General features: G+C 38.4%; 1 protein-coding gene across 1 annotated transcript in view; it reads right to left on the bottom strand.

Annotated features, from left to right (window-relative positions):
* The window catches only part of LOC139712948 (phagosome assembly factor 1-like), a 74325-nt gene extending 57450 nt beyond the window's left edge, over nt 1–16875 (bottom strand). Inside the window, exons 1-4 of the mRNA XM_071624729.1 lie at nt 16799–16875; nt 14050–14146; nt 12399–12475; nt 10842–10965 (exon numbers count right to left, since the gene is read on the bottom strand). Coding sequence (XP_071480830.1) covers nt 10842–10965; nt 12399–12475; nt 14050–14146; nt 16799–16837 — 337 coding nt within the window. The 5' untranslated portion in view covers nt 16838–16875. The remainder of the gene's footprint in view (nt 1–10841; nt 10966–12398; nt 12476–14049; nt 14147–16798) is intronic.

The raw sequence follows: 16875 nt of genomic DNA, 5'->3' as shown, positions 1-16875 counted from the left end.
ATAATTATGAGCGATCTATGTGTACGGGGTTGCGACTGTCTCCAAACCTATTTACAGGGCACAGTTGATTCTATGCCCCGGGCACGTTACAATCATGACGTCATTTTGATCAAAAATGGGGCACAGCTATTTTCATGACTCCACTTTTAACCAATCAGACGAGAGGAATCTATATAAACGAGGTATATAAAACGTAACATTGCCACACCCCGCCCCGCCACGAACTTAGTGCCTTGAGGTTTTGTCAATTTAATAGTTTTTTTTTGTTTGTTTTTTTTTTGTCAAGCCCGTCTGAGGTGAGGGGAGACTAAGGGATCGCCTGCGGCGTCTGTCCGTCCGTCGTCCGTGCGTCGTCTGTCCGTAACGCTACAAAAACTTCAATAACTCTTTACTCTGGGCTTCAATTGCAAACAAACTTCGAGGGAAGAGGGGTCATACAAAGTTTCACATTTTACCATATATGAAGGTCACCTCAAGGTCAAAGCTCACAGGCAGCGGTCAATGAACTTTAGGGCCCAATGTTAAGTTTTTATGGCGCGTTTCTATTATGGGTCATAACTTTTGATCCATAACTCAATTTGTGACTAAACTTGGATGGTAGATGTCCCTTGGGGAGTGGATGATCACCACAAGGTCAAAGGTCACAAGCATTGGTCAACAAACTTTTAGAGCCCAATGTTAAGGCCGTGTCACACCTTTCCGGGCAAGTCTTGCGTGCGACTTGCGAAGAACAATTCTAACCACCCGGAGGTTCCCGCAGATGACCCGCACTTGACAGTACCTAGCTCGTACCTCACCCGTAGTCGCCTGGAGGTGCACACGCAAATCTTTTTACCCGCAACCATGTTTAGGCCCTGTCGCACCTTTCCGGGCAAGCTGCGCCGGATGGTTGCGTGTGGGGATTTTCCAGCATACCGGATAATTTCTGAGGGCGGACAAGGATTTCGGGAGTCAGTGCATGTGTCTTACTTGCTGGATGCGTTCTACTTAAATTATATTTGCGGGTATATATGATATCTCTTTATTTTTGAAGCACCATGAGCACTGAAAAATGGACCTGTGCGCTATACAAGTAGCCACTATTATTATTATTATTATTATTATTATGTGACCTGTGTGCTAGGCGCGTGGGGACTGACAACTCAGTGAAAGAATTCCTCTGAAGGAATGTCATTATCTTGGCCGCATACGGGGACTGCGTGGGAGTTGCCTGCGAGGTGCTGCCGGTAAGGGCCTCCTACTGGCGTTCTGCGTGGACCTCTGCGGGCAATCCCCGCGACTCACCCGGAAAAACTTTTGGTCATGCTCAAACTTGATTGCGCGTAAATCGGACTTGCGTGCGCACCTCCGGGCAACTACGGGCGAGATACGCGCTAGGTACTGGGGGGGGGGGGGAGGGTGTGTATGTGGGAGGGGGTGTCCCCCTCCCACGGTGAGACATTTTTGCATTTTGATGTTGTTAATGGTGCAATTTGATGCATGTTTTTGCTTGTTTTTATCGACTTGAAACAGTCCCACTTGTTTAGGTCGCAGTATATTTTGATGTAGATTATGGTTGAACAATTTGCCTATAAAATAGTACCAGGCCCGTAGCCAGGATTTTTCAAGGGGGGGGGGGGGGGGGGGGGGGGGGGGTGCGGTCTCTAAAAAAAAAAAACGGACCTTCGGTACCAATACCAATGATGACACACACACACACACACACACACACACACAATTATATATATATATATATATATATATATATATATATATATATATATATATATTCTTTGAACGACCGAACTACAAAAGTTGTATAAGAATTTGCGCGCGAAGCTCGCCGCAAATTGTGAATTTTGACTGTTTTAATGACGTTTTAAAGTCTCGAGGAAATTTGTATTTTTGTCTGTTGCATGCAATCGCGTTATAGGAAATAGTGAAAACTCATTTTGCCAGGAAGTTGCAAAGTTTAATTGTGTTCGAGACTCTGCGCGCGTAGCGCGCCGCAAAATTGAGAATAGTGATTTTCCTGGTGTTGTTTTAACTTTTATTTTTTCTATTGTATACCCCCGTTAGCAAGCCTGAAGCCAGGATTTTTAAAGGAAGGGGGGATTGCGTTAATTAACAAAACGGTCCTTTGATACTGTCCCGGGAGGGGTAGCGACAATTAAAAGGTGGACACCATGCTCACACATGGACTTTCAAAATGGCCCCTAAACGAGTAATGATCATATGATTTTTTCGGGCCTTAAAAACAAGTATTCCTTAAATGTTTCCTGCACCCTAAAGAAGTACTTCATCATGATTGAACAATATACCATTTTCCCAAATTTCGGCCTTTTTGATACCCTTTGATTATATACGCTCGTACACCACACTTTCCATCTATAATCCGTGAGAAAAAACGACCCCTATTACGCGTTTTCTTTAGCGAGTATGGTCACGGTGTCCACCTTTCAGTTGGAGTTTTCCATCCCTTTGGATGCTGTTTGGAAGATGAAACATTCACTTTACTATGCAGTATATCAGCCGTTGGTTTGCGAGTTTGTCAAAAACGAAAATAAATAAGAAAATTTTTAAAACAAAATGAATTGCAAATGTGAACCATTTATATTTTGCCTCCTTGTGGTAGGATATTTCCAGCATTTCCGAACTTTCAAATAATCATTTTAGATTTAATAATATTAAAGGTAGTAGATCCGATTCGCAAACATCTCCAATATCAGTCAAATGTCATATTAACCATCATGCTAAGAAGGTTTTCTTTGTGAAATTTGGAGGTCAGTGAAATTCAAAAATTAAACATCCGTTAGCCATTGGAAGAAGTTGAGTGCAAATTCAGACCTCAGGCTTAGTGCTCAGATGTTTTCCTATTTGATTTGATCTGTCTTACTGTGCACACTAAGATATACATACTGGAATGGTTATTTCTTATTTGTTAAATTATAGTAGCATATTTGGTTACTAGCTGTCTCTAGGCATTTTCGAATTTGGGCTGCAAAGAGATCCACTACCTTTAAGTTAGAAGAGAGATAAGTAAATAATGATAAAATAAACAAACAAAAAAGAATGAGTTTCTTTTGTAATATTATCTGACAAACTTTTTACTTTACCATTTTACTTCATAGCTCAGCACTTTCCATTCTCTCTCATACCCTCTTACCCATTACATTTAAATGAAATACAACTAAAATGAGTTTGCGTGCCTGCATAATACTCTTTGGAAATTATAAGTGAAAATGTTCTTAGGTTTTGGCTCACTTTAAAATGAGAACCAATAGAACTGTCACAACATGAGAAAATGTATAAGTAATAATCAACACCACATTTCCGAATTTGGCCTGCAAAGAAATCCGCTACCTGTAAGTTAGAACAGAGATTAGTAAATAATGATAAAATAAACAACAAAAAAGAATGAGTTTCTACCGCCGTCTATATCCAGAACAGAGTCTGAAACGGTGCAGGCTCAAGAAATCGTTTGTACTAATACGTCTTGAAGTACTGTGTGATACTGTTGACTCAGACTTCTACAAAGCTGTAAGTGAGAATTTTAACCCAATCCGGCTCATTACCTGTGTTTTTTATGAAAAATATGAATAAGTGTGTTCAAAAGCATTAGATTATGCACGGAGATCGTACAGTTACTTGATAGATGATCTTTTCTCGAATGTTGGTACTAGCAAAAGGGCTAGAAAAAGCAGCTGTTATAATTCGTTAGGCATGCATAATGGCCCAATGAGTGTTACAAGAGAACTGGAGTAAGACAGGCCTTTCATTTTGTTTTGTCTCTCCTGATCGTTCGTAAGAAATGCTAATTCATGACCACCTTTTCACAATTTGATTGGAGCATGCATTCATAATGGAAAATAGTTGACATAATAATCTATCCCCAGGCATTATCATGCCAACATGTACTTATATATACATTTACTATATCTTTGTGAGACGTAGATATAAAATGTCTCAGGTTTTTGATTTATAATTTCGAGGAAATTTCTTTAATTTTTATCATATATGTAAACTTGAGGCTATTAGATTTTCATCCACTTACCTCTGTTCCTGTGAAAAAATGCAAGTGTCAACCTCAATGTCATCCACGAATCGCACGTACTCGGGCGGCCAGTGGGAAAAAAAAACACCGGTCACACGCGCCAAGGGCCATGGCATGCAGTGCCAATATAATAATAGCTCGCACAAATTGATACATAACATTTGTGTTTATGTGCATGGGGACGATCCGATGGTTCATACAACAAAAGGGTTTCGTACAATTATTTTTAACATTGTTAAACGTACTCTTCCACATTTGCGTAGCATATAATGTGTCTTTATATTTATTTGGATTGTTATCTTGAGAATTGCTAAAAACCGTTATTATGAAAAAGTGGACCTTTCAGAATTTGGGGGGGGGGGGTGCGTACGCACCCGACGCACCCCCCCCCCCCCCCCCCTGGCTACGGGCCTGAGTACCATCAAAATAAATTTCCTGTGTTCAATATTTACACTGAATATCATTAACGCGACAAAACAAGAGTGAGCGGAGTGAGCGAGGGGGAGGGTGTGGGAGGGGGTTTTCCCCCTCCCACGGTGAAAACTTTTTGCATTTTGATGTTGTAAATGGTGCAATTTGATGCAAGTTTTTGCGTGTTTTCCCGACTTGAAACAGTCTTACTTGTTTAAGGTAGCAGTACATTTTGATATAAATTGTTAATGAACAATTTGCCTATAGAATAGTATCATCCAAATAAACTTCCTGTTTTAATATTTACACTGATGGCCGCGACCAAAAAAGAGCGAGCGGAGTGAGCAAGGGGGAAGGGTGTGGGAGGGGTATCCCTCTCCCACGGTGAGAAATTTTTGCATATTGATGTTGTAAATGGTGCATTTTTTTTTAAAGTAGCAGTATATTTTGATGTAGATTGTGGTTGAACAATTATTTGCCTATAAAATAGTATCATCCAACGACTTGAAACAGTCCTACTTGTTTAAGGTAGCAGTACATTTTGATATAAATTGTTAATGAACAATTTGCCTATAGAATAGTATCATCCAAATAAACTTCCTGTTTTAATATTTACACTAAATATCATGGCCGCGACCAAAAAAGAGCGAGTGGAGTGAGCAAGGGGGAAGGGTGTGGGAGGGGTATCCTCCTCCCACGGTGAGAAATTTTTACATATTGATGTTGTAAATGGTGCAATTTGATGCATGTTTTTGCTTGTTTTATCGACTGGAAACGGTCCCTTTTTTTAAGTAGCAGTATATTTTGATGTAGATTGTGGTTGAACAATTATTTGCCTATAAAATAGTACCATCCAAATAAATTTCCTGTTTTAATATTTACACTGAATATCATAAACGCGACGAAACAAGAGCGAGCGGATCGAGCGAAGGGGAGGGTGTGAGAGGGGGTTTCCCCCTCCCACGGTGAGAACTTTTTGCATTTTGATGTTGTAAATGGTGCAATTTGATGCAGGTTTTTGCGTGTTTTATCGACTTGAAACAGTCCCACTTGTTTAAGGTAGCAGTACATTTTGATGTTAATTGTTAATGAACAATTTACCTATAAAATGATATAATTCAAATAAATATTAATTCTTACACTGATGTCATGAACGCGACCGAGCCCGAGCAAGCGGAGCGAGCGAGGGGGAGGGTATGGGAGCGGGTTGTCCCCCTCCCATGGTGAGAACTTTTTGAATTTTGATGTTTTAAATGGTGCTATTTGATGCAGGTTTTCGCGTGTTTAATCAACTTGAAACAGTCCCAATAAGGTAGCAGTACTATTTGATGTAAATCATTATTAAACAATTTGCCTATAAAATGGTGTAATTTAAATAAACTTAATTCTTACACTGAATATTATGAACGCTGTTTGTTAAGCAATCAAACAGAAAAAAAAGCATGCACACGAGGATGTACAAAAGGGTCATTACACATTATTTTCTCCTCCCAAACGAAGATGATTTTGTATTTTCAGACCTGAAATTCAGCGATCTGGTGCAAACTTTTGGTCAAATACAACTGTACTTGAATTTGTTGCAGCCCTCTCCCCAAAATAATAATTTGAACAAATACTTTTTTCCCCCGTTGAAATGTTAATGGCTCTTATTCCGAGTGTGCATCATCTCTGTATAAGTACAAAGTATAGTAAGGTGCTAGGGGGAGGATTTGGGAGGTTGGGAGGAGGATACCCCCTCCCGCTCGACGGAGCTTTTTAGTTTTTAGAATTGAAACAACGATCTGAAGCACACTTTTTGTGGAAAATCCGGAAATTGTAATTCCCCATATACGCCATAGTGTACTAAGTCTATAGAAGGGACAAGGCAATGGGAGGGTGGTAAGATACCTCTCCCATATTCGATTATATTTTTTCCGCCTTCCAAATCCCCGGTCAAAATCTGGGGGGGGGGGGGGGGGGGGCGACTTTGCTTTTTTTTTTTTGGAATTGAAATTCAGCAACCTGCCATCTGGTGCACACTTTGGGTGAAATAATTGGACAGATTTCTATTAAAAAAGCAAGAAAATCTTTTCATTTAGGGAATTACAATTATGTGGGGTGGTGGGGAAGATATGGTGGCTTGCCCCTCGAATATTCTATGGATTATGGGGGTGGGGGTGGGCAAAAATTATATACTTGCCTCTCCACTTTTTTAATGAGGCTAAGGCTCGCACTTGGGCTCGCATTATCAATATGGATTGGTCAGAAGTAACGAGCTGTACATAGACCCTACATACTTGTAAGTATAGCACACGTAGCCTACATGCAAACGTGTACGTGCTCCGTACCGTACGGATGTACAGTACGGTCGATAAATAGTAAACACTGTAGAATACTCGTATAATATGCATAAAATCAGTGTTGACAGAGCCCAGGATGAGAATTGTTTTTGCCCACGATTTTGTTGTCCCTGTTGGAAAATAATAGTACAAAAATAATAATGATAATAATTATTTAGCGTCCGGCTTTGAGGTCTCCCGCAGACTGAAGAGTATTTCTTTTCTCCTTTGGTCTGAAGTTGGGGGGGGGGGGGTGCGTCCGCACCCAACGCACCCCCCCCCCCCCCCCCCCCCCTGGTGACGCCCATGTACGGTATGACAAGGCCGTGAGCATGTTCAAAACTTGTTACGAGTGAGTCGTGTGGGGGTTCGCTCGCAGAGGTTCACGCAGAACACCACTATAGTATAGCCCTTACCGGCAGCATCTCGCAGGCAACTTCAACGCAGGTACTTCGCAGTACCCGCAAGTCGCTCTTAACAGAAAACGGATTGGTTTCAAAGTCCTGACGCGGGTCACACGGAATACACGCGAGGAGAAGGTAAGTAGCACGCGTCTAGCATGCAGGTAAGACACAAGTGCGAAACTCGCAAACATTCTTGTCCGCTTGCGGAAAATTCTCCTGCGTGTTGGAAAATCCCTACACGCAACAAACCCGCGTAGCTTTCCCGGAAAGGTGTGACACGGCCTTTATAGTTCAATCTGCAGATGGTGACCCCGGCATTGATGAGCAGTTTGTCTATTATGAGACAATGAATGACAAGATGCAAGTATATCTGAACGGTTTCGCCATTTGAATTGAAAAATAATGTTTTTTTGACCGTTATTTGTCTTCTCATAATACATAATTATGTATACACATTGTACTTCAAACGCTAAATGCGACTCGGGATTACTGCATGAGAGGGCTACTCTTTGTGTGTGTAAATGACGTAAATTTTGCGCCAGCACCAAAGACCCATGACCTCTTACTCCCTGTATTATATCAGAATTATGAGTAGGCGCTATCAGCAGTTCTATACAAGCGTCTTCCATCATTGTCAATAAAAAGGACATTCCTGCCAATGGAATAAGTTTGAAATGTACTGTTAGACGGTCCATTGTTACCAGTGTGATATTCCACACACACGGTCTTCTTGCACACAATGATTAGATAACAAAGGAAGTGTGTGTGTGAATAGAGAGAGAGAAAGAATCAAAGAATTTCGGATAAGTGAACTAGAATCAATCATAATAATAAAAAGGTATGAATATTGTTCTATTGTTTATTTTGTGCTAAAATAACGACACATTGAAACGACAGACATATTATCACGCACTGTATATGAAACCCTCTACGTGAGAAAAATCAAACCCAACTGAGCAACTCACCATCACAATGACAGAGAAACATCACAATGCAAAATCTCGCACAAGACAACTTTCTATATAGTAATAACATTTTTCAATAACATCAGATACGATGGCAAATTCAAGCATTTAATAACTCAATGTGGAAGACATAATTCAGTTATTGACGCTATAACATTGGCTTTAGCCTCAGTGATTCCCTTGACCACTAATCAATCCATGTAATTTCGAAAACGTTCTCAATAGACTGCCGTGATCGTAAGAAACGCTTAAAAGATATTATTTATGGGATCGTATAGTTTTGGTTGAGACCTAATTTCAATAGTTTCTAACATTTTTTGGTGAGATAATGAGAAACCTCTTATGAAATATGAAAGAACATGTAATTCCATGAGGAATTCAATGTTTATTAATTGATGAAAATTGGTTTTGAAATGGCTGAGATATCCAAAACAGCACGATTCTAATAAAGCGTGGGAACCACCTTTTATTATGATCGCTTTGTTTTACTTTGTTATTGGATGTTTCAGTCATTCCAAACCCGATTTTTCATCAAATAAACTTTGAATCCCTCTTAAAATGGTATGCTCTGTACTATTTCATAAGTGTTTTCTTGGTATCTCGCAAAAAGTGAAAAGCCCATTTTCGTCTCCACCAATACTGTGCTTACCATTTAGGGTTTTAGGGTTTTAGGGCTTTACCAATAATCAGTAGAGACATAATAGATGATGGAGACGTGTGCCATTGTATAGCAACAAAAGGAAGACCGAGTCTTTTTTCTGGTTATGCAAAACTAATTTCCTTGGTCTTCTCTATGCGGCAATATCCCAACTCAGTCGAATCCAGTCATCAACTGCATCACCTACGCTTGTCTGTTTTTTTTTTTCCACAAGTATGTTAGACCTCTCCTACCCAAAATACCCTTTGTTGGACCATAACTTTCCTCTTTTTTTTTGTGCCTAGCAGCGTAGATTCATTATATCGTAGTCAAAGATCTACTGTATACCTTTTGCCATTTTAGCAACATGACTAATGATTATACTGTTAACACTTAAGACACTGAGGAGACTCGAGAGTAAAGATAGTTTTTACACAAATTAGTTATGTTCTATAATAATCACTTAACAATTTTTGTTTTTTGCATAATAATAAGTGAAAATAATGCAAATGATATGTGAAAGTATTACTCTGAGGTTTGAAACGTTTGATTATTTTGAGTGCATGGCCGGCGAGGTTGTTCAGTCGGAAGCATTTTTAGCCTTATGTCAAGGCCTTTCGCTGTATGGTGAGGAGAGCCCAGCAGAGTGTGGTTGCATGTGACTATCGCGCTTGGCTGGGCGCGCTTCGCTCGCCCGCTTTTATAACAATCTTACAGCGAGAGGGTCTTGACAAAAGGTTTGTCCCATGTCTGCATTGCAATCACATCACAATGACTCGGGTTCGAAGCCCGATGAATCTTGCTGAGCAATGCTGTGTGTCATCATGCCTCCCCCACCCCTTTGGAAGAGGCAAAATTTATCTCGGATACATACAACAGTAATGGGGCTTTCGTGTGTGAAGCAGTCACAATCTACAAACGTATGGTAAGATCCCGCTTCAGTCATTCATTGCTAATGACACTGAACACATTAATGTATAACTAGTGCCCATGGCAGACTAGCAGGTAGGCCTATAAAGTGCAAAGTGAATATAGGTAATCCAGTCGTTTTGTCTTCACCATGTGGAAATCTTAAGTTCAAAACATCGTGAAAACTTATCTGTTCAAAAAGTAACTTAGTGATTGTTAGATGATGATTTATGCAGCATTTTATTGTTTCTGTAATTATTTTTTCCTGTTTATCATTATTCCCCTCTATCTAAAGCGCATACAGACCTTGCCAAAGGTATTACGCGCTATATAAGAACGATAATAATGACGATAACAATAATAAAAATAATAATAATAATAATAATAATAATGATAATAATAATAGTAATAATAATGATAATAATACTAATACTACTACTACTACTAATAATAATAATAACCTAATTGCTTTAATTATTACCTGGGTAGACACAGTATTCAAATTTCTCCTTTCAGTCATAAAACAGTCTTTACACTGACTGGTCATGGTTCTATATCGATTAGAGTAATATTCTCTCGAAAATTTCTCACAAAAATGTAACACAACACACTATAATATTAATATCTTTATTAGATGTATAGCAAATTGCACAACATAAGCAATGGAAGGGACAAAAATGAAAGCAGAAGAACGGCAATTAATTCCTTAATTCGAATAAGTATGCACTCCATATAAAGATTATGTTATAAAAGTGCATACAAAATGTATGATGTTCAAGTTTGTATGCATGTGTATAGACCTGTCCATGAGTGTACAGTACATTGGTGTTCATGTCTTTGCCGGAGAATGCGCATGTGTGTGTGTGTGTGTGTGTGTGCGTGTGTGTCCAAGAAAGAGAGAGAGAGTGAGAAAGAGAGAGAAATAGAAGGGGAGAGAGGAGGGGGAAGGTAGAAAGAGAAGCGAATTAAGAAGAAAAGTTTCAAACCCAGTTTGATCTGTTTATCATCGCTAAACCCTGATGGAGCTACTGTTGGTCTAAATTCTTTTTATTTCAGAATAAGTACTATACTGGTTTTGTGACTGACTTTAATTCCGCCTTAATTTAGAGCGTGATTGTATAGACGTGCGAGCCTGCGTATATGGATGAAACCTATGCTAATAACCGCCTTGATCGCCGAATATTGCTTTGATGCGAGCATTGTTGGGATTGGTCCAAGTCTTTATGACGTCAGGAATACTGTCAGAGATCTCCTGCCACAGCAACTCCGATGCCATGTACATTGCATTCTACAGGGGGAAAAAAGGCAAGAAGTTAATAACATTACTAATAGTCAATAGCGAGTAGTTTTCAGTGGTTTAAAGGTTGCATCTTTCCAGACTCTCTGTTCTTTTTTTTCTCTCTCTCTCTAAATTCTCGCCTCTGTACCAAAGTTGCTCTACAGGCCCTGTTCCTAAACGCTGCACATTACGTATCATATTACATTGTTGGTGACTGCAGAAATATTAGTGAAAGACTGGGAGAAAGTTCAAAGGAATGGCACTTGAGTATTGGTGGAGATGAGAATTGGGCTACCAAGAAAACACTAATGAAATAGTACAGAGCATGCCATTTTAAGAGGAATTCAAAGTTTATTTGATGAAAATCAGGTTTGGAATGACTGAAACATCCAAAAACAAAGTAAACCAAAGCGATCGTTATAAAGTGTGATGGGTCCCACACTTTATTAGAATCGCTCTGTTTTGGATATCTCGGCCATTTCAAAACCAATTTTCATGAAATAAACATTAAATTCCTCATGGAGTTACATGCTCTTTCATATTTCATAAGAGGTTTCTTATTATCTCACCAAAAATGTTAGAAACCTGAAATTAGGTATCAACCAAAACGATACGATCCCTTTCAGAAAATTTTCACAATCTGTTTACAAATTTTGTAGTGTTACTGGTTTTAGTTTGTTTTCAAGTCGAAAAACAAATTCACCGTATAGAGTAAGTATTAAATTAGTAGTGGATGGGAGATTTGTATGGCCATGAATGTGACATCATAGATTATTTCATAGCATCCAAGCATTCATTTTGCATGTGACGGTGATGCTCATATCACTGTTTTCGTGAAAATTTCGGATTGTATTTATCAATGTTTACTTAATTAAAAGTACGGGCTTTATTCCTAAACCACTCATGAACTCAAGTCAGTGCCAATAATGCCTTCGAATAAACCTCGCTATTTTCCAGCTATAAATTTAGCATCTCAATGAGCCCAACAGGTCGTCTCATTCACAATGATAACGGACAATGAGTGAATCATACCGTCGGCCCCACATTCCACACATTGTGAACGCTACTGGTTCTATGGCACTCCGAATTCTCGCTGGTTTTTGATATCGCTTGGAGTGCAAAATGATCACATTTTGAAAATTGCAAAGGGTTGACAAAATGGTCCTAAAATCATAACGCATTAACCAAAATTAAAGAACTTGGTGTCATTCTATTGGAAAAAGAGTGACCTTTCAAATAGTATGTAAAATAACAATATATTTGCAATGATATTGCTGAAATTAAAGATCTTATATTGTGTTCCGTTCTTTTGGGCCACCCTGTATAGATATACAATGTATATACGCTGCAATATACACATCGGTATTTCTCAGTAATTCATAGCGACTATTTCTTCCTAAATAGAAGAAAGCACATTAGAGAAGAATCGTGTATATGCTTACCTGGCTAGGATGGAAACCATCAACTGGCTCAATTAGTTGCCACGTCTCGCCGCCCATTTTCTTCCACTTGTCGACCACTGCAGTGGACGCAGTTGGGAGGTCAGAACATCCACACCACATCACACACAGTGGACAAGACACATGTGTGGACAGAAGGAATCGGACAGGTGTTCATGACGTTAAATTGAAAATCCACTCCAAAGGCAAAATCAGTGGTGGAAATTTCATTGTAATCGGACTTTAACGTTATATAATTTTAAAGTTTTACACAAATTTACCAAATCAGGCTTGCAAATCAGATGTTAAGTTAAAGGACAAGTTCACCTTCATAGACATGTGGGTTGAGTGAATGCAGCAATATTAGTAGAACACATCAGTGAGAGTTTGAGCAAAATCAGACAATCCGTTAAAAAGTTATGATTTTTTGAAGTTTCTGCTCAGTCACGGCTGGATGAAAAGACTACCATAGCTTGTGATGTCACACGAGTACAACGATATAAAGAAAGAATAAAGAAAATTCCACATATTTCCATTTTTCTCGCATAACAAAAGAACACTTGACTTCTCTCTTTCAGAAGGCAGGGGGAATAATATTACCCTTAACATACGTCAGTAGCAAGTCGAAGAAATTTGCACTTCATTCAAAAAGTAAAGTTTTGTGAAATTCTCTTTTTATTTTCCTTATATAGTTGTACGCATGTGACATCATACACTGTAGTAGTCTTCTCTTCCAGCAGTGACTGCGCAGACACTTAAAATATTCGTAACTTTTGAACGGATTGTCCAATTTTCCTCAAACTTTCACTGATGTGTTCTACTAATATTGCTGCATTCTCTCAATCCTTATGTATATGAAGGTGGACTTGTCCTTTAATGTTAATGTCATCACCTCACTGTTCACCTATTTTATGTGTGTAAAAGTAGAATTAGAATCATATCTTAGTCGAACTCAGGAGATTTAATTCTCATTATTATCGGACTACTACAACTTTACAACGATAAAATGTAGAGATTAGAATTCTCAGGATTCTGAGGAAGAACCAATTATTACTTCATTGTATTTATCTCATATATATTATGATTATGATGTGGTAGTTGCGACAGTTACCACTGTTTCGTCAAATTGAGAGACTTAACAGATTCTTTTTTTCGTTAATTGCTGAAGTTTTTAACGAAGCTTTTACAGTATACACGTTTTACGGGTGATGTTTGTTATCCGAAGGTTCTTTAAAAATAAAAAACAAGAAGCAAACAGGACAAAATAAGTTCGTCATTCCGATGGTTCATTATATTCCGAAACACAAATTCCCTTATATGTGTACGTAAACGTTCGTTCATCCGAAGGTTATTTCCGAAGGTTCGTTATTCCGAAGGTTTGTTGATCCGAAAATGAAATAAGATTTGTTCAGTAGGCAATGGAAATAAAATTTGTTCAGTAGGCAACGGAAACAAACAAACAAACAAACAAACAACAACAACTACAACGGTGTATTATACTAAAGAATCGTCGGAACTATGAAGCTCATTTCATTTTCGGATTAACCCTCTGCACGTCACATTAGTTACCTGTCCATAGATTTGTGTGTGACATTTGTGCACATTTTACTCATTGGCACAGAAAAGGTTCACCTTCGGAAAGAAGTTGTTTTACCTGCTTGGAAGTCGTATTTGATGTAATGCAGCCCGAAGTTCTTCGCTTTGTACGTGGTCGCCACATCTTTCAAGACCGCACTCAGTTGTGCAGCTCTCTGTTTTGAGTTTCAAAATGAGACGTCAATTGAATACAGTGACTTGCTGTATACACGTATCACAGATAAATCATTCGTCAATCCATTTCTATCTATCCATCTATCTATCTATCTATCTATCTATCTATCTATCTATCTATCTTTCTTTTTCTTCTTTCCAACTATACATCTACCTAACAGCTACCTATCTATCTAACAATTTTTACCCCTTTGGGTCTTCTTTTTTCATTCTTGACCCATCTCTCTAAAAAATAGATACCTAGAAGGATAATATTGACAAGTAGTTTCATGCAATATTATTCAAATGAGGAATACAATTAGGAATATTGAGTGTGCGTAACATCACTTTCAAAGAACAAAGATATTTAAAAAACTCGATGATATGTAGAATCAAAGCATAATTTTATATAGGGATGCCCTTTGTACATAAGAGAATTGTCTAAGAATTACTGAGATATCAAGTCTCGTCATGTACATCGCGAGCACAAAAGCATACCCGCTTGTACAGCACGTATTCATCTAGACGAATGCAGAATTAGTTTTCAATATCACTCTGTATGTTGGTGTTTTTTCTTAAACATGTTTTTAACTTAACTGCTTGATAGATGGAATCACTCAATATCTTATTACTACCCAATTTATTGTCACTCACGGTTATAATTAACGAGCCTAATCGGTTTTATAGTATACAATGTACTCACTTCTACTTGTTATTTGGTGGTTTTCCGTATATTCCTTCACGTGTGTGTGTGTGTGTGTGTGTGTGTGTGTGTGTGTGTGTCAGTGTGAGGAGTTTTCTGATCAATCGAAAATTCTGGGCAGACATTCATATTCCTTTTTTTATTTCATGTTTTCATTTTGGCTGTTTCAGCTCCATACACTGATACAGGTGCGACGCATTGGTCTTTACCACCTGCATGAGATAAGCTTAAAGGGGACCTCCGGATGATTTTCAGACTTTTACATTTGAACAGCTATAAATCAGTTAAACTGAGTACAGAGTTTCAGAATTTATAGTGATTGGGATAAGGAATGAGAATGTTTTCAAAATTTATAACAAATTGCAATGAACAAGGATGATGACATGCCAGCCTCACCATAAGCGTGATAAGAATGCATGAGTTGGGGCTCAAGGAAGCAGAACAAAAGAAGAAGGCATGCATAGATTTTTCACAGGTGAACTTGTAAAGCAAGTGGTATTGTAATGGAATTACACTGCTACATTTATGAAATATATGAGGCTCTGATGTCATCAACACTGTTCAGTGTAATTTGTTTAAGATTTTCAATTTATTGGTTTCTCTGCTCAAGGACCACAATATATTCCACGAATCTATACATGGAGCTGTTGATTCATGTACTTCATGATGTGAAATTATGAAAATCGTCCGGAATGCCCCTTTAAAACATCTCTCACCATTAAATGATTTTGTTCTATACGCATGTGACCACGTACTTTGCATGCACCAGTTCTCTCCAGAATACACATTCCGTTATGAAACCGCAAAACAATTTTCTCAACATTGTGCAAGCATGCGTGTATTCTGTCATTTTCTGTGTGTGATCACGGCGTATGCCGTACACAGCCATATTTCCCTAACAAAATCTTCTAAGCATAAAGCGCCCGATGCTTTTGATTCCTCAATGAACCCGATCCTGTCAAACAAATAAAAAAATCAATCAAAGGAAAATACTCATGCGATGATTTGCGAAAAGATATGAAAAGACGTGTAAATAAATTTCCTAAGTGCTCAAAGCAGGTCAGGTCACGTACGTAGTAGGTCAAAAAGGCAGGGGTGTTGGGGGAAGGGTGAACATGACATGCCACCAAGCTGACTTGCTGTTAAAGGGACAGTATAGTGCTGGTTGAGGTGACGATTCAGGGAAATTACATTCCTAAGTGAGATAATGAAAAACCTCTTATGAAATATGAAAGAGCATGCAATTTGAAGAAGAAATTAACGTTTATTTGATGAAAATCGGTTTTCAAATGGCTGAGATATAAAAAAAACACACAACAATGATAAAAGGCGACAGACTACGTCTGTTATTAGGATCTCTTTGTTTCACCTTGTTTTTGGATATCTTAGTCATTTCAAAATCGATTGTCATCAAATAAACTTTTGATTCCCCTTATAGAATTGTATGTTCTTTGACATCTCATAGAGTGGTTTCTGAATATCCTCGCGAAAACATTAAAAGTTAAATCCTCACCTCAACTGTACTTGCTCTAGGCAAGTACACTGTAGTATATCGTGATTAAACGAGTCAACCTTCACATTTCAATACTTGGGTATGATGGAGCTCGTTAACTCTTTGTGGGCTTTTGAGTGCCGACATTGGCACAGAAAACCATGAAGCGTTGTACTACACACAGTCAAAAGTCCCTTGCACAGAAAGGGTTATAATAGTTAGGTATTTGATAGGGGAAGTCACTTTCTGAAATGAAACATTTGTGCTACCACCTCGTAATTACAGAAGTATTTCAGCATTTGGACTCACATACTTTTCAATCATATTGTTTTATATCATTATACAAGTGAATACAGAGACCAAGTTTTAAGGTACATTGTATAATGTGCCTTGTATTATAATTATATAAGAACAGCTATAATTGCCATCATAATCGCTACTGTAACAGTGCATGTTTACCTCTGACGTGAAGTTTCGGAGAGTCTCGTTATCTGACATCCATCCATTACAAGGTGAGATTTGCAGACAGGTCAGGT

The sequence above is a fragment of the Diadema antillarum genome, unplaced genomic scaffold, assembly GCF_040938485.1.
Source record: "Diadema antillarum isolate AM-2024a unplaced genomic scaffold, OU_Dant_1.0 seq00001879_RagTag, whole genome shotgun sequence".
Lineage (NCBI taxonomy): Eukaryota > Metazoa > Echinodermata > Echinoidea > Diadematoida > Diadematidae > Diadema > Diadema antillarum.
The sequence above is the reverse complement of the archived record's forward strand: the minus strand, read 5'-3'. Positions and strand labels throughout refer to the sequence as shown.